At 41.2% G+C, this 18,767-nt stretch overlaps 1 protein-coding gene across 4 annotated transcripts in view; it reads left to right on the top strand.

Annotated features, from left to right (window-relative positions):
• Nucleotides 1-18,767, top strand: part of LOC131591650 (spindlin-Z-like) — a 203,544-nt gene that overhangs the window by 119,059 nt on the left and 65,718 nt on the right. For 2 of the 4 annotated variants that reach the window (XM_058862588.1, XM_058862587.1), the window contains 2 exons: nucleotides 11,781-11,847; nucleotides 13,923-14,148. In XM_058862588.1, coding sequence (XP_058718571.1) covers nucleotides 14,097-14,148 — 52 coding nt within the window. In that variant the 5' untranslated portion in view covers nucleotides 11,781-11,847; nucleotides 13,923-14,096. The remainder of the gene's footprint in view (nucleotides 1-11,780; nucleotides 11,848-13,922; nucleotides 14,149-18,767) is intronic. The other 2 variants (XM_058862590.1, XM_058862586.1) reach the window with 1 other exon arrangement.

Raw genomic sequence — 18,767 nt, 5'->3', positions numbered from 1 at the left:
CTTTCTTTTTCCACATACACATCTTTGGTTTTTATTATTTCAACATATACATCTTATTTATATTTCTTACGAATTTTTATTTACACATAATTTATTACAGTCCCCCACCTAATAATTTATCCCATTAAAAATTCGTATTCTATTATTATTTTGGAGAGGAATACTAGTATTCCTCCGCACTTTTATTTTCTGGTGCTAACATGTGCTTGGTCTCAAATTCCTCTAATGCCTTGATCGCGTTTTTGCTTTCTTTTTCTTCCTCTAATTTCATTAATTTAGAAAGAATTGTGGTTGGTCCCTGTGCTTTCTCTGGGTCTATTGGGAGGGCGGCAGTCTGCATTCCTTGCACCACTGAGTGTATTAACCTGATCAGACAAGGAATCAAACAAGGTAGAAAAATAACTCCAGCAACCGAACATCCTATAAAGAAGACTAGCTTTTTCCACCATGCCCCTTGTCCAAAAATTTGATCCCACCAGGAAGCCTGTAAAATGGAATTCCATTTTTGGACTGGTACATGGGCCACCTTTTTTATTTCGGCGGCTAGTCCCTTTATAGTCTCGCCATAATCGTCAATATCCATGCAGCACTCGGACTCATTGTATCTCCCACACACTCCTCCCTCCTCAGCTAGCAGATAGTCGAGAGCCAATCTATTTTGGTAGACAAAAGCTCTCATTTGTGAATGCTGTTTTGCTAGCAATTCCAGGGCTTCCGAAGTGTGGTTTGAGACTACTTCCACCACGGCTTGTAACCGAATGAGTCGATTGAGGAGGTAGATGGGGGTTCGGTAACCCCAACTGCCATCATTTGCCCAGGTAGCGGGCCCATAGTATTGTATGATTAGTTCGGCAGGCCACTCCTCCTCTTTCCACTTTTGGTTACCACCGGCCATCGGTAGTTCTCGTCTCAAATCCCTCTTTTGCCGAGCCAATGTTTCAAAGAGAGGGGCCCCTAAAGACTTACTTTCATCTTTAGGTAATGTGAAGAAAAACGGCCGAATTACTCCGAGAGTGCAAGACCCTTTCCATTTTCTGGGCAATTCACTGTATGCTTTTTTCCCGCATACCCAGTAAATTCCGTCCGGTGCTTCCCAACCTTTATTTGATTTTCCCGGATCCTCCCAATAGTCCCTCAAACCTAAAAAGGCCTGGAAGGGATTTGCCCCCTGGACTTTATTCCAGCAAAGCCCAATTGTGTCTACCCATTCACATTTGTTCTCCCGAGAGTAACTCCAATAACCCTCGGGTGGTTCAGGTTGCCAAACCTTTGGTTTTTTGTCTGAATTTACCGTTAGTGTGTTTACACACGGGGTGTATCCTACTAAATCGGTAAATTCCTTTCCCTCCTGGCTAATGCAAAATGTCCCAATTATCCTTTCGTCGATTACCCAACCCTCGGGTCTCCGTGTTGTTTTGGATAATTTTAATCCAGTCCATTTTAACAATTGTTCCGGGGTCAGTCCTTCTCCCTTCCATGGCCATCTTTCAGCTGATTTCAGACCACCACATATCCAACAGTTAGACAATCCTAATTCCGTGGCGATTTTCTGTATTAGATCTATGAATAAGTTCTGATTGGGGCTGGGTAAATTCCAGCTGTTGTACTGTTTTTCCAATTGTTCATATTGCTCGCTGAGGGAACTCAGCCTTTCCTGTTCTAGCCTTCTTTTTCTGGTCTCCATTTCTCGTTTTTTTAGTTCTAGGGTTAGTTGCTTTATTTTACTCTCTGGATCTAACCCTTCACTATCTTTTGAGAAACAGAACACTTGATCGAATTGCAAGCACACTCTATCATCATTGTTTTCTAGCAAATCTAAAATTATAGGATCATTATTCAATGGCATTTTAGTTTCATGTTTCAAGTTTCTTCCCTCCCAGTACATTTTCCCTCCCATGGAACACGGCTTTACAGTTGCTTTATTTTAACAAATAGGGTTAACTCGATGATATGCTACAAAAATGGATTGTCTCCCTCCCCCAATCCAGACAGTCTTATTACACTGCCCGCAGACTGAGATCGGGGGAACCCCCTTCAGTTCTCTTTTTGTTCGGAGGTGATTAATTTGACCTTTTTGTTCCTCCCAGTTCCGAATTTGATTTTCTGTAATACTTGCTCCCGGATTGGAACACCAAATCTTCTCCCTTAATTTGCACAAATTTAATCAGGTATCATTTAACCAGCAGATTCCTTGGTGCAGTTCTGGGGGACAAACGGTTAGTGTCTCGGTTCTTGTGGCAGCTTGACACTGCTCACACTTCCCCGTGGGCTCCATCCCCGGGGGCACCTCGGGGTCTAACCCCTTGGTCGAGCACATGACTAGGCTCAGGAACACCAGGGTTCCCCACCATTTCATCCCTCTGCCTCGCCCTTCGCCCGTATATAAGCATACGGCGGGGTAAACCATCTTCCCGGCAGCAAGGACTATCTTCAGGGGCCCTTGATGTTCTGATGGCAAATCTTCGTTTAAAGATTGCCCACCGAGAAGCTTTAACTGTGTCGAACCTGCAAGGAACCTTTATTGTTCACCGGCACTCGACTACTAAGGGTTCTGCCTTGCAGTCAAGCTGACCCCTTAAACCGTTTTGGTAAAACAGAAACCACTCGGGAGAATCAAGTTCCAGCAGGCCCGCCCGGGTAGCGAGTATTAAGAATCGATCTGTCTGCTGCAATTCTTTTTCAAAACACTTTGTACATAAACCTCTTGGTTTACGTCCCATCAAACAGTGAGCAACCCAAATTTGTTTACAATAAGCGCATTTGAAATGAACGAAAGGAAAGCAATAACAATCGAAATTGACACAACTTATCCGATCTCCACTCATTTGCGTTGCCGCCGGAGTTTGATCTTCAAATCTCCTGGGGGGGTAGTAACTTCCCACTCTGTTGAACTGTGATCTGTGATTTTCTTCACTCGGGAGGAGTGAGTCCAACCTTTCTCAGCCGTCCGGACCGCTGTGTCTGTGGTCAGGAGGACGAGGAATGGGCCTTCCCAATGAGGGCTCAGGGGGATCTCTCTCCACGTTTTGATCAGGACCCGATCTCCTGGTTGAATTTTGTGGATGGGGAATCCGAGAGGGGTGCTCTGAGGAATCAATCCTCTTCTCCTTAGTTCCTGTAAGTTTTTATTTATAGAAATGAGATATGGTTGCAGTTGCACATCCTCAATTCGGGGATGTGCCACCGGCATCCCATGCTTATATGGCATTCCATATAGCATCTCGAACGGGGACAAGCCTGTTTCAGAATGTGGCATCATTCTGATATTCAGCAGTGCCAAGGGGAGACATTTGGTCCAGGGCATTTTTGTTTCAATAATTAATTTTGATAGTTGTGATTTTAGAGTCTGATTCATTCTTTCCACCTGTCCCGAGCTTTGAGGATGCCAGGGAGTGTGATATTGCCACCTTATTCCTAATGCTTCTGATAATTGTTTAATAATTTTTGAGGTAAAATGAGTGCCTTGATCAGAGTCGATATGGTCTACGATCCCATATCTTGGAATTATTTCTTCAAGTAGAATCTTAGATACTGTTTGAGCCGTTGCTTTTGTTCTGGGAAAAGCTTCCACCCAATGTGTCAGCTTATCCACTATCACTAATAAAAATTTATTCCTACCAATTTTTGGCAATTCTGTGAAGTCTACTTGAATTCTTTCAAACGGTCGGTACGAGAGTGGCCGACCTCCCCAATTTGATTGTTTAAAATTTGATCGATTTACTTTCTGGCATATCACACAGCCTTGCACCTCTTGTTTTGCGAGTTCGAAAATTCCTTTACACCCGAAAAATTTTAAAAATTGTTCAGCCAATGCCCTGGTTCCCCAATGCGTTTGTTCGTGTAGCCTTTTAAGTATTCCCTTTGCTACCCCCTTCGGGACTAGCTCCCTCCCGTCGGGTAACCACCATTTCCCTTCTTTTAGGTAACCTCCTACCTTTTTGAAATCTTCCAGCTCCTTCTCGGATGGAAGCAAGGAGACTTCTGGTGGTTTTCCCGGAGTTATCTCAGGAATACTTACCATCAACAAAGCAGCTCGTTTAGCTTCTTTGTCCGCTAAATTGTTTCCCCTTGTGTGGAACTGCCACCCCGTTTGGTGTCCCCTTACATGAACAACCGATATCTCTTGTGGCTCTCTGACTGCTTCTAGAATTTGTCTGATTATTTCTTCGTGTATTAAATCTTTTCCTTTTGTGTTGATCAACCCCCTCTCTTCCCATATTTTTCCAAAAGTATGCACTACTCCAAATGCATACCTTGAGTCGGTGAAAATGGTTCCCCTTTTCCCTTTCAGGCCCTGAAGTGCTCTTAAGAGAGCAAACAGCTCGCAAGCCTGAGCCGACCAGTTTGCTTTCAGAGGGCCTGATTCTATAATTTGTCCCGTTATGCCATCTATAATAGCATAACCTGATTTCCGTTTCCCTTCCACCATTCTCGAGGAGCCATCAATGAACCATTTTTCTCCTCCTTCCAATTCCTGATCCTCTAGATCAGGCCTTACCTTCGTTTGCAGCTCTACTGTCTCAATGCAATTATGAAGCAATTCTCCTGTTGGTTCCCCAAACAAAAATTGTGCTGGATTTTGTGCAGCAGTTGTTTTTAGTTCTAAGTCTGGTGAGCTGATTAACATGGCGTCATACTTCAAAAGCCTTGAATCAGTTAACCATTTTTCTGCTTTTTGTTGTAAGATATTTCTTACATCATGTGGGGTAAAGACTGTCACAGGAGCTCCAAAAGTTACTTTTTTGGCTTCTCCAACCAGTAAGGCTACTGCCACAATTGCCTGCAGGCAAGTAGGCCAACCTCGACTGACTGGATCTAGGATTTTTGACAAAAATCCTACAGGCTTTCTTTTTCCTGCCCATTCCTGGGTCAGAACTCCCTGTGCTGTTTGTCCGCTTACATCCACAAACAGCTGAAATTCTTTATTTGTGTCCGGTAAGGTTAGTACCGGAGCTGTTATGAGGGCATTCTTTAATTCTTGAAATTTAGTTTCATCTTGCATTGTCCATTTTAATCTGTCAGTGTTTAATCTTTCATACAAAAATTTTACTTTTTCACTGAATCCTTCAATCCACTGTCTGCAATATCCCAGGAGCCCTAAAAATTGCCTGATTTGTCTCTTTGTTTTTGGGGCTGGGAGCACGAGGATCCCGGCCACTCTGTCAGGGTCCAATTTCTTTTTCCCCTGAGATATCCAATGTCCAAGATATTTTACCTCGGGCTCTGTGAATTGCAGTTTGGATTTGGATACCTTCAAACCCTTTTTTCCCAGAAAATTCAACAAAGAAATTGTACTCTTTTTCACCTTTTCTTCCAATGCCCCAGCAATCAGTAAGTCATCCACATATTGTAATAATTTTGTCCCCTCCTCTGGAATAAATTCGGTGAGTAGCTGCTCCAAAGCCTGCCCAAACAGGTTTGGAGATTCTACAAACCCCTGAGGGAGGACAGTCCACCTTAGCTGTTGCTTTCTGTTGGTGTCCGGATCTTCCCACTGGAAGGCAAAGAAGTTTCTACTCTTTTCATCTAAAGGGCAGGTCCAGAAAGCGTCTTTCAAATCGATTACACTATACCATATATCCTCCGGTGAGAGTCTAGTAAAGTATAAGGATTTGCCACCACCGGAAACCTGGTTCGGGTTCTAGCATTTACTGCTCTGAGATCCTGAACCAGTTGGAAGCTCCCATCCGCTTTCTTTACTGCCAGGATGGGGGTGTTATGTTGGGACATGCAGGGTTCGAGGGTACCCCCTCTGAGGAGGTCATCAATTACTAATTTCAAACCCCTTCTCCCTTCTATCGGGATGGGATATTGTTTGATCCTTATCGGATCCTCTGGGTTGTCTATTTCAATTTTGATGGGGGTAATATTTAACTTCCCCACCTCCCCTTTTGAATGCCACACTTTGGGATCAATTTCCCTTTCATCTTTTGGAGTCAAATGGAATATCTTTATTACTAATTCAGAATTCTTTACAACAATATTTATACCTAATGCAACAATCATATCTCTTCCCAATAAATTGTAATCAGCTTCTTCTACTAACAATAAATTTCCTAAACATATTTTATTTTGAGATTCAATTTCCACATCTTTTATTACAGCAACTTTGAAGGGATCTCCCTTAGCACCAATTACAACTACTTTTTCTTTACTAGCCACACATCCCCTGGGTAATTTCTGCAGGGTGCTTCTCTCAGCTCCTGTGTCAACCAAGAATTCTATTTCTTGGCGATGGGGACCCACTTTTAATTTTATCAAGGGCTCTTTTGCTGTTACCATCCCCATCTGAAAGAGCCCAAGACTCCCCTAGTCTTCTTGAAATACTTTTTCATCTTTTAATTTCTGATGGCAGTTCCGCTGAATGTGTCCTACTTTCTTACAGTAAAAACACTCTGGAGGATCCTTTCGCGGGGCGGAGCCGTCCTTTTGAGACTCTTGCGGCTTTTTCGGCGCTGTTTTAAATTTGCCTTGTGCCTGTTCCTGCTTTTGAGCCTCCTTTACTGCAGCCACTAGTATTTTGGCCTGGAGTTTCTGTTTCTCATCCTCTCTCCTCATGTAAATCTTTTGAGCTTCCCTTAGAAGCTCTTGGAGACTTTTCTCCTGCCACCCATCAATCTTTTCTAATTTCTTTCGAATATCCTCCCATGATTTTGCCACAAATTGGGTTTTGAGTAACACTTCCCCCACCGGAGAGTTAGGATCAGTCCCAGAGTAAATCTGCAGACTTCGTCGCAATCTCTCCAACCATTCGGTGGGTGATTCTTCCTTTCCCTGACATTCCCCAAATACTTTACTGATATTTTGACCTCGGGGAACCGCTTCCCTTATTCCTTGTACAATGATATTTCTTAAATCATTCATACTTCTCCTACCATCCTCTGTTTGGGCATTCCAGCTCGGGCTCACACTAGGCCATTTCTGATCGCCTGGCGTTCCCTGGGGGTTTCGCCGCTCCCAGTCTCTGATACCAGCTTGTTTAATCATTTCTCTTTCTTCTTGACTAAACAGGGATCTCAGGATAGCCATGAGATCCTCATATGTATAAATACTACTACCTAAAAATTCATCCAATCTCTCAGCCACTCCAAACGGATCATCTAACAATCGTCCCATCTCTTTCTTAAACGCTCGCACATCCCCTGAGTTAAGGGGTACATTCACGAACCCAATCACTCCAGGGGCAGTTGGCACTTCCCTGAGAGGGAACATTCTGTGCCTATTCTCATTCTCTTCCCACTCTTCACTCATCTGTTTAGACTTAAAACGAGTCCTGCTTGCGGGGGGGGAATTGGGGTTTTTGAGAGTCTGCTCCTTTATTATTGATGTACAGTCCGTTGCCACCAGGTTACCATGAGGGATTCCCTCTGCTAAATTCGAGGGGCCTGGCTGTGGCAGTAGGACGGGCAATGGGGGATAAGGAGATCCCCGACCTCGCACCACCATAGATTCTGGAGAAGCGGCAGCGGCTGCAGTCCCCACAGGAGGAGCCAGAGGGGGGGCCACCGGAACCACTGCGGGTGCCGGTTCCCCTGTTCGGGATGTGTGTGCTTCACCCGGTTGTCCCAGTGAACCCGTGGGAGCTGATGGCACCACTTGATCCACCGCAGGAGGCCCTGCCGGCCCGTGGTATGGAGGGGGTAAATGATCAAGGGGTTCCCAGGTTTCTGTTTTTGTTCCACCTTTTAGTTTCATTGGGAATAGCCCTACCCTGGCCGTTAGCCAGAGCTTGGCATATTCCTTCTCCTCGGAGTCCGAGGGGACCTTACTCTCTACATGAGAGAGTAATTCGCTACACGTCCACCTTTCAAATGTTCCTAATATCGGCCAAGTGAGATGGGGTCTCAATTCCTGCCCACCCCAAACCTCGGCACAATAGTAGATCATTTTTGCCTTGGATTTCTTTTTCCTTTCAGGGCAATTTTCCCAATACTTCAACATCCATCCTAAAGGACTTTCTGGTGGGATGTCTAGCAACTCCTTCGCCTTCTCAGAAGGGCTCCCTTCCTCACCTTTCTTCTGCATTTTACTTTTTCTCTGTCCCATGTTAAAAAACCTTACCTATCCTGCGTTGTGTTCGTTCTACTTTTCTTTACTCAGGAAAATCAAAGACTGTCAATACTCACCTCTCGGTTAGCTGCACCGGGGTCCTTTGTCTCGATTTTCCTCCGGACCTTCTCTTAGGTCCTTGTGGCTGGAAGAGTTTACTAATTCCCGAGCTCAACTGGACGTCCTCTTCCCCTTCCAGCCCCTTGTGATCAGTCCCCCAGGGCTCCCTTTAGCCCCAGGCTTTACAAACGTGATGAGAGAGTCCTCTCACACCGACTCGCTTCCTCCGTGGCCGGCCAATTCCCTCGCGGGAGGATGGAAACGCGGCCTTGGAGTCCGCTCTCGCTCCGTGATCAGATCACGTCTCACACACGCTTGCCCAATCACCAGCTCAACCTCACAATACTTACAGCAATTTTCTTGCGAGGGTGTCTTCGTGCACGGTTGACTTTTTATGAGCTACCAAGCCGCGGCTTTTCTTCTCGAGCTCCTCTGGATCCGTTTTCTCTTTTATTGTGGTTTTTACCCCAGCCTAAATTTGGTTCGGATGTCGGAGCGAACTGCGGAGGCTCTCAGCTCCCCAGGCCGCCGAAATCAGCGGGGGTACCCGACCTGGATAGCGAGGTTCTCCCACAGTTTTTCCGATCCGAGTCACGGCACCAATCTGTTATAAATGCAAAGGCAAATTTGGGATAAAATCAAAAGAGAAATTTATTAATAAACAACATAGAAAAAAAAACAGAGAGAAAAAAACCACAATAAAAATGGTCAGCGCAGCGCTGGGTGGACAGGGTCTACACCCGAGGTGTAGGGTTCCCAAATCCACGTCTGAGCGCTCTCGGGATTGGGGTTTTATAGGATTTTTGAGTCCTCAGGCTAAAAATTCCAAGCAGGCTCCATTCACCAAGTGTTCTTGATTGCTCGGTGAATAGATTTCCTGGCTTGGAAGAATAGACCTAACTTGTGTCCGGACAGAGTCTCCTCATATGCAAAAAGACTCTGTATGTATTTTAATTTTGCGTTATCAAGGATGAAGTGATGTGATCCGGGGTTGGTGCCGATGAGAATCTCGGCGGAGTCTCCCCCTTTGTTCCCAGTGATTGTATCTCCAACACTGGTCTGGCAGGTGGGCGATCCAGGACTAGCGGCGGATACTTTTCTGAGGCCCATCTTTGTCGACTTTGATTGTTTCACAATCGAGGTCTGCAGAGACGTTGGTCAGGTCTGGAGTTGGGTTCCTTCTCCGAGCTAGTCCTTTTGTTATCCTTGATGGCTCCCATCCTGCCTATTTTCCGAGTTAATGTTTGTTATCTGGGTGTTGGCTACAATCCTTTTTCTTTCAGAGGAGAAATCCCAGCTAGGCTTGGGGAAAGGTTTTCTTTCTTTTTCCACATACACATCTTTGGTTTTTATTATTTCAACATATACATCTTATTTATATTTCTTACGAATTTTTATTTACACATAATTTATTACAAAATCAAGGGGCTTTCAGGCAGAGATCTGGGGATAGGAATAACAGTTCTTTACTAGTATAACCAGGCAAACAAACAACAATAACTACAGCATTAACAAGAAAACAGAACCAGGGGCCCCGGGACAGCCTTCTCGGCTGAGACAGGATGAAGGAGAGGCTTGTTTCACAAACCCCCTCGGGCGGGCAGTCCCGGTGCTCCTGCGGGGCTCTGAGGAACACTCAGCTGGAACAGCAGGGATGAGCTGAGATCCTGGGCTGGTGGATGAGGTGGATCAGCAGCTCCGCGGCAGTGCCTGGCACTGCCACACGTCCCGGCAGGACAGGGGGTGCGAGGCCACCAACGAAGAGGGAAGAAGGAGAAGAAGCAGCAGCTCCGTCTGGGTGATGGCGAAAATTCCCTTCTCCCCACCGCAGCAGCTCCGCGACCCAGCAAACGAATGTCTTTTCCCGAAGCCGAAGAAAGCCAGCCAAAAACTGTCCCCACCCTCCTTTCCTGCCCCCTTCCCCCCCTGGGGCCGGCCACTCTTTGTCCTTTGTCAATCTCAGACTAAATACCCACAGTTAGGTTGTCTCCGCAGCTAATGGGTAAAAACTCCATGGGCAGGCCAGAACGACAAAACAAAAAAAAAAGGACACCTAACCCTCAACACTGTGCCACACACTGTGGGTGTTTTTTCCACAGAAGGTGGAAAAATCCCACTTGCCTTTTTTTTTTTTGTTCAAGTCTATTGACAGATGGGTGCTGTAATGCAGACAAGAATGTTTAACTTACGTGCCTTGCATTTCTCACAGCAACCATCTGTGTAAGCATAAGGGTGGTACAGACAAAGCTAAAAACTATTATAGAAGCTTTCAGAGGAAATATGTGCTTTTGTCCTTGAAATACAATAAATTTTTTTAAATGGGAATAGATGCTTTGTGACTTGGGGAGGGTGAAAATCCTATGCTTTCATGCTCTCTCTATTGATATTTTCATTATAATTTTCAAATTTAGTATGGGAGTTCTGAAAATTAGTGTTATGAGATTATATTCTTCGGAAGTTAGGAGTATGATCATCGAACCCCTAGAACTTAAAATACCAAGCAAGTTCATTAAAATATTATTTTATAATATAAACTCTAATGAAGTTCTTAATTCTGCCTTTAATGCTGAGTTAAGTATGCACTCCGTGATTTTTTCAAATTATCTATTGCAAAAATAAGACCCCTTAAATGCTAAATTGAATTGAGAGAGACATAGTGCTTTAACAATGTACATCATGAGAACAATCCAGAGGAAAGAGAGAACAAACAATACTGCTTGTCTCACTAACCTTTCTAATCTTGCTAATTCAAGGGGAAGAACAAGTATGGCAGGAAACATCAGAAATGGTACTTTCAGGTTTTCTGTCTCTGTCCTTTTTCTTTTTAATGAACTTTAAATGCAGTGTTTCTGCTCTCATTAAACTGCATTAATGCTTCAATTTCACGAACCTCATGTTTCACCTGAAATACTATGCCTAAATTCAGTGTTGTTAAGCTAAAGATGTGCTGAAAGGTGGTTTAGACAAAACTTGTTCAAGCAATTGGCTCAGAAGGCTTCTGAAAGATTAAAATCCTTTGTAAAGCTACCTACATAGTTCCAAACATTTGGAGTGTTACCTAAGGAGTAGGAAATATTTGGATTATTGCTCAACTGAATATTGCTCTTAATAACTCTTCTTCCAATGTCTTTTTAAAATTTTTTAGAACTCCTAAATTATATTGACTCATAGTTTTATGCTATAATAGGGAGTTCATTTCTCTAGACCTTCTTAGAAAACTTTTTTCCGCTTTATAGTATGGTAAAATTCTCATCTAATTTATCCATTTGCTTATGCTGAAATTGTTATTAAAAATAAACTGCAACATGCTTTCTCTTCTGTTTGATGTTGTTGAAACAAAGTTGAAAGAGAAAAGTTCACAAAAATATTAAAAATATTTTCACTCAGTTCCAGGTTCATTATAAAATATTGTAATCTGATCCTAGAATTCATTGAGTATATGCAAGTACTCAAGATTAAAACCTGTATTTATCCAAATATAATCTGATCTGTTTTGCTTCACCTTTTAAGGTGTATTAGCTGTAGTGGTGGTATTAGAATGTATTTTATTATACTAGCTTTTACTGAAAATATCTGTATATAGTGCATTGTTTTTCTTGATATTCTGATATTAAAAAGGGAAAGAAAATCAGGTGAACTTTAAATAGCACTTTTTTTTTTCCTTTTAACAGTAATGGTACAGCATTTATAGTTCCATTGTCTACAACAGCCACTTGTATAGACACCCAACAAGGGATGGTTTGTACACATTTCAGATTATTTCAATCTTCGGTTAAATAATCTACGGTTACATCAATATATCATTTTAGAGTAAATTTAATTAGCAATTTTATTTTATATAGAAATATAAAATATATATGTTTTAAATATGTATACACACATCCATGCACGGTTTGTATACCAGTACTTCTTGTTTCTGTACATTTCTGAACAAATAATTTGCAAGCTAATTGCTTCCTATTGTTTCTTCAAATGAGTTTTAAACCTTGACTATTGTTCTTCTGGTACTGTACACCATTACTGTGTATATAATGGCTAGATTTCAGAAAGAGGTGAAATATGGAAAAGTTAAGTTTCTCTAAATGGAAATTTAAATTTATTTTCACAAATTCTTATTGCTTTCTGTAGCAATGCATCTGAATAGCTTGGGCCATAGTGTGCACCAGTCAAACTGTCTGTAGAGTTTCTTATCAGACCCTCTGGAATTTCTCAAGGTTGCTGAGACATATGCTGTTCTAAAAATAAGAAAGAAGAGGCTGAAAAGCAAGAAAACAAGACCACAAGAGCCAGAAAACAGAGGGTGGTTGAACACCTGGACTGTAACCAATCCTGTGCTCTGAGGAGTGCGTGCAGAGCATGTGGACAAGATAGGGGCACCAATGAAAAGATGCATGTTCACATGAACAGTAGTTTTAGAATGGATAAATAACTGTATAATGTAAACAATAAATGGCTTTCTGCAAAATCACATTGATTCTTTGGTCAGAGGTCCTGAGAGCTCCCACACTTTCAGACTGAATGTCTTAAAAGTTAGTTCTTCCAAATATAGCACAGATCTTTCAAAAACCTACAAATTGCCAAATAGTTGTTTAAACTAGAAATACCAGAAACTAGTGTTTAATTTTGTTTGTCTCTCTACTACATTTTATTTCTAGGAATATTGCTCTGCATTGATCTTAGTAGTTAGCAAATGTGATTCATGGAAAAAGTGGCAGTGTTAGTAGATGGAAATGAAAGTTTGAGCAGAGTACTTGTACTATACCTCAAAGCATATGCTTGTATATTCAGTTGTTCAGTAAGGCACAAACATAAGGTACACCTTTTTCTACTGCTGGTTTAGAGGCATTCCTCTGGTTTTTACCCTTTTGTCAAAATTAACAGCAGGTTCCAAAGCTGCTGTTGGGAAGGAAAAAAGGGAAAGGGAGAAGGCCACTGATGATTGACAAATTGTAGAGGATATGATTACAGCAATCACATTTCTTAAGGAAACCAGGCTAAAAGGATGAGCTAACCTGTTGTTTTAGCTGTGTGCAACATTGAAATAAATGGATTAATTAGGAGAAATGTTTGCTGTCCAGAAACATTAGTCTGAAATAATTGATCTGTAATGCTTCAAAATTTTAGGTGATAACAGGTGTCTAATTTAAATCTTGGAAAATACTTTAAAGCATTGCCCTCCCAAATCTCCCTAATCTAGAGAAATGTGATTACTAAATGTTTCAGGAATCTGAATTTAGGTGTAGTGAATCAACAATGACTTTTGCAAATCTTCTATAAACTAACGACTTCACAAATTTGTAGTTTACATATTGCAATAGGATCTGTGGGGGGTTTTACCTTTTACGTGTTAAGATTTTTACGTACCTTTTTTAATGTATCTGTAGAGAAGGAATTCTGATATGTGAGTGTGAAGCATTTTGTTTTATTTTCAAACAAATGGAAGTAGTTGGATTTTGCTTTATGTTGGGTGAATGTAGTACAGTTGGTTATGCTTTCAGGCAGGGTTTTTAAAGTACTAGGAATTCTTTCCTATACTAACTGGTGGGGTATTGGGGTTTTTTATTGTCTTTTCAATGAGTATCTGTGGATGATTGATCTGATGCAGAACTTGCATTGAGAATATGAGGAAAAGTATGAGCCTTAATATTTGGCTGTCTTCTTGCCTAACTATCCTCTGTTTACTGAATGCATCCAGAATAACAGAATATGAAGACACTTGTAATTGAACATGAAAGAAAAAATATTTTGTTTCAGTTCATTGTTTATTTTAACCAAGTCTCAAATCAGACTATATTTTCTGATTTGTTTTTCAGAGTGATATAACTGAAAGTGCTTCTCCTATATTTGAGGAAGAACAAATTGATGATTGGATGGTACATTAATAAGTAGCTGTTGTATTACAAGAATAAGAAGATATTTGGGGAGTTGGGAAGAACTGGATTTTCACCCTAGTCTAGCAGCTTTGCTGCTCACTTAAACACAGATGAATGAAGACCCCATTTGGAAAATCACCAGGTCAGCGGTCCAGAGCTGATGCAGGTGAGGTGTCACTGAATTTGAGGATTGTTTTTTAGTGGGTAAAAAAGTATCCTTATAAATTTTTCTTATGTACTCATGCCTTTATGAAACTGTTACTGTTTGGTTTTGATTGGGAGGGTTGATGGTTGTTGGGGTTTTTTTAAGATAAGAATTATTGGAATTGTGGAATTGAAAGGATATACATAAAATTAAGATGTACAAAATTACACTTATGAAGTGATATGCAGAAAGAAAACTCTATAACCCACAGAGTAGTTATAAGAGTAGGTATGTATTTATTCATCACTGAGGTGCATGGGAGATAGTTCTTCCAAAAACATGCACACCTTGGAGACTTGCCCCCTCTTTTTATTCTCTACAAACCAGGGTTACACAATACACCTAATACATATTCATTTCCTAACCCTGCCTGTCCCCACTTCATATTAAAAGTAGCTCCACACCTCTTTGCGACTGCACACTGCTCCTTGTTGGTCACTCTGGTGGTTGTATGGGGGTCTTTGGGATTGTCCTGGGGTGACTTTATGATGCTTGTATCCTCAATCACCTTGTTTATGTTACATATTAAGTTCTGCACCTTAAAGACTGGCTCTGAGAGTGAAGGGCGGGGAAGAAGAAGCGGGCAGTTTGTGTTGAGAAAGAGACCTCACTCCCCCGCATCCTGCTCCTCCGGACTGTGTTGTCTGCAGCACAGACAGACAGTGGGACAGAGCTCTCTTTTGCTTTTAGTTACTTTTTAGCTAGCTGAAGCAGAGAAGTTCCCTGGACTGTTTTTTTTCCTTTTCTCTTGGATCTGTTCAAACCTACTCTGGCCTGAAAACCCAGACAAACCCCGGGAGCTCACACCTGTGGCCCACCAGGGCCTGAGCCTTGGCACTTGCCAGCACCAGACCCACTGATAAGAACCTGAGCGAGCCAAGCTACACCTCATGAAAAGGACCTTTTCTGGATTTGCCATCTCATTGAACAGCGAGAGCTTTTATTGTTTAATATTATTCAATTTTTGTTAAATAAACAATTTTTTTCCACTTTTCTCCAAGGAAATCTTTTTTCCAAAACCAGTTAGAGGAGGGGCTGCTTGAATTTGCTTTCTGGGGGACCCTCATTTGGAGGTTCTCTCCCAAATTTGCCCTAAACCAGGACAGGGATGAAGTAAGCGATCTTCCTCTCAGTTGAACTTTTCACTGTCTCCTTGTGCATGCTCCTTTTAGTCCTTTGACCATCTTTCAGACTTTGAAGCCATTTTTCCCAGTTTAGGGGTCCAAAGAATCCCCTTATCCTGTGGTGCCTTTGTCCTTGCATCCTGTTTGCACATTCTAGCTCTTTATCTTATCTTGTAGTCTTGCTCTTTTCCTGCTCTTGTGGGAGCAGTATTTCATACAGTTTTGTCAGCACCCCCGTCTTTTAGTCAAAGCATTTCTTGATGCTTGATTCTTAATTCTTAATTTCTCTGTTTCAATGTCCCCTTTTCTAGAAAATCAGTAAATTCTTTTACTTAGCAGTACTGATGCCTTTCTCTTTTCTAGTCTACTTATACAGCCTGCTCTCTTTGGTATATATCCATCATTGCATTACTATTGAAAAACTGCTCAGACTATTCACTGAGTCTTCACAGAAGTATAGCGAACATCATTTATTTCTGTCTTTAGCACACTTTTATAGGGTCCAACAGGGTCTGTAGGCTTAGCAAGTTACTATTGGTTAATACATATTTTTTACATTCTTTCCCCAGTACACAAAGCTATTGTTTTTCTTTACTCTCGCTGCTTCAGGACAGTTTCAAGGACACTACCTTTAATATTGTCACTTATATCAAAGGTTGGCTTGTGCAGACAGGCTTTTACTAAAATATCATGCTTTTACTCTATTAAAATGTTTTACTACACATTACTATATGTTGCTGCTAGGGATATGTCGTGGTTTTAAACTAGTAACAAAGATTACTTATTTTTTGCTGTGAGATATGGATTAAAATAAGAGTAAAACAGGCTTAAAACTTAAAAGGAATAAAGACAGTTTATTAACAAACTATTAGAATAAGAATACCAGAATAAACTTTCAGAAAACCCTTTTACTTCTCACTACTTGATTATTTCTTTGTACACATAACAACATAGAGACAAAAAAATTTTAGAATCTTGGTGGTCAAAACCAGTCTCAATTTCTAGAGTCTTTTCATCAGTCCCTGTAGAGAAACAGAAGTCTCTTTCTGCCAATCTATGGAGTTTCTAAAGTCCACTCCTCCCATTGTACACTACTCCGAGGTGTGCATGGGTCAAATGAGTCCAGGGATGCTATTTTTAAGGATAAGTTATTCAAAGGTAGAAATCTTCTTCATTTGTTTCTGTGAGCCTTCCTGGAAAACAGCCATCTCCTTGGCCCCTTTAAGGCTTTAAAATCTTCACTTCACTCGTAAGTTCCAGCAACTCACAGTATCACAACTACTCTCTCTTCTCTCTAAAGTCCACACTTTGAATACTCTATTCCTCCCATACTCTAGTCATGAATTAAAGGAGTATTTTAATTACTATTGTCCATCTCCATAGCTGTAACAGAAAGATATTTCAGCTGTAAAGCATCTTCTTATTCCCTCTTTCTTATTTAAACTTAACTCTTTTCCTCACTGTTTTTAGTAGTTCTATGATGTCTTTTGCATGTTGATTGTCTCCTTTTCTTTGTCTTTCTGAGAAAAAAAAAAGAGTAATCTGTATGTCTATTCAAGTAGTAAAAGAATTAAAGCCTTAGAAAAGCTGCAAGAGTTCATGGTGTCAGGTTTCAGTCCAGCAGCAGAAACTGAAAACCAAGCTCGGCTGACCAGCTCTGCTCCTCCCCCCACTCCCTGCGGCCTTATCGGCTTGAAAGGGGAGGGGGGGGGAAGGCCAAGACAGAGCTTGTTACCTGGTCAGCAGTCGGAAATCAAAGAGAATGAGACAGCTCGGAATGTACTTCTTAAGGAGGTGTTTACAAGTTGAATTCACTTTTTAATGGTCAGAACGGCTGTCAATTCTTGGAAATGACTGATAATTGGTCTGGAGGAAAAACTCCCATCAGCCACCAGTAGCTTCAATTTCCCCTCTTTTTACTCTGTCTTAAAGGTGAAGCTACCCCATGACATTCCACCCCTTCAACTTGTAAACACCTACTCTAAAATTATCAAAATTAATATATATATATTTTAACTCTACCCCATGACAGGATGTCAGTACTGACATCCGTTTTAACATCCTCCAATTCCAAACAAGCATTGCAATAGATAGCACTAGACTTACACCTACTAATGTGTAGTATGACAATGATAGGGTGGCAAAGCGTGTTCAAAATTCCAGTTGCAGTCAGCGACTAACCAGAGTGCATCCCACCAGTGATGATTTGTTTCTTGGTTTACAGTTTATAATACTTTGCTTATCTTTTTATATCATGATAGACAGTAACAAGAGTCTTTTTCCCATTTTCTTGAATCTCTTTAAGGATTTTTGCTAAGTCTTGGTGGTTCATTAGCTGTCTTACTAATGTATGGTTCATTCCAATGGGTGTAGGAGATAATTTATGATAAATTGTGTAATTAGATCTTATCAACTGGTGGGATGTAACTGGTGCCAAATATGAAAAATCACACCCTACAATTTTACATTGTTATAATCTATTTCTACTATTGAGAGATCGCCAGCTTATTCACCAGTCTTCACAGAAGTAAACGTGATCACCGTTTATTTCTATCTTTAGCACACCTTTTATAGGGTTCTACAGGGTCCGCAGGCTAAGCAAGTTACTATTGGCTAACACACACAGGTTTACATTTTTTCTCCTACACACAAGGATATTGTTTTGCTTTACTCTCTCTTCTGCAGGAAGGTTTCAAGGACTTTAGCCTTTAATATCACGACTTATTTCAAAGACTGGTTTGTGCAGACAGGCCTTTACTAATATATAAAATATATCAACATTCTACAGAAACACACACAGTTCTTAAACATACACAGCCTAGGTCAATATATTCAAGCACAGTCTTTTGACTAGTATCTGGAAGAATTTCGAAGTGGCAAATGTTTTGCTCGGTGTCCAGACATGTATCTTGTGCATCAATCGTGTTAATCTCACAGATAAACACTTGTTGCTCCTGTATTCCTTATTACATAGGGGCCAATTTCATAAATTTTAGGTTCAGTTTTAGGTGGTGTGGTCAGGGCTTGGGTACCAACATAGGTTACAGCCAATTTAGTTGTTGCAATAGGCATGGCTTTTATTTTAAATTTGAATGAGAGCCTAGTAGCACCATGACTTGAAAGGCAAACCACATCCCCTGTTTGTACTAACGTAAAATTATACCAACAATCTAATTTACTTAGATGATTACAAATTTCTTGGTGCTTGTCTGTAGGAGAAGTTGAAACAGTAATTTGAATTGTTTTTTCATAGTTAGTCCCATTAATCATCCGGCATCTTACTCTGATTACTTCTCTTACAGTCCCTTGACAGGACCACCACAGCTTTTGTCTTTGCCTTCTTGCTTTTCATATACTTGGTTTTCATGCATAACTACAGTTGATAGGTTTAAATCTTTTATATCAGAATATTTTCCCATGGATTCAGTGTACTGAATGAAAACTCGGGATCAAGGC

The sequence above is a fragment of the Poecile atricapillus genome, chromosome W (genome assembly GCF_030490865.1).
Source record: "Poecile atricapillus isolate bPoeAtr1 chromosome W, bPoeAtr1.hap1, whole genome shotgun sequence".
In the NCBI taxonomy this organism is placed as follows: Eukaryota; Metazoa; Chordata; class Aves; order Passeriformes; family Paridae; genus Poecile; species Poecile atricapillus.
The sequence above is the reverse complement of the archived record's forward strand: the minus strand, read 5'-3'. Positions and strand labels throughout refer to the sequence as shown.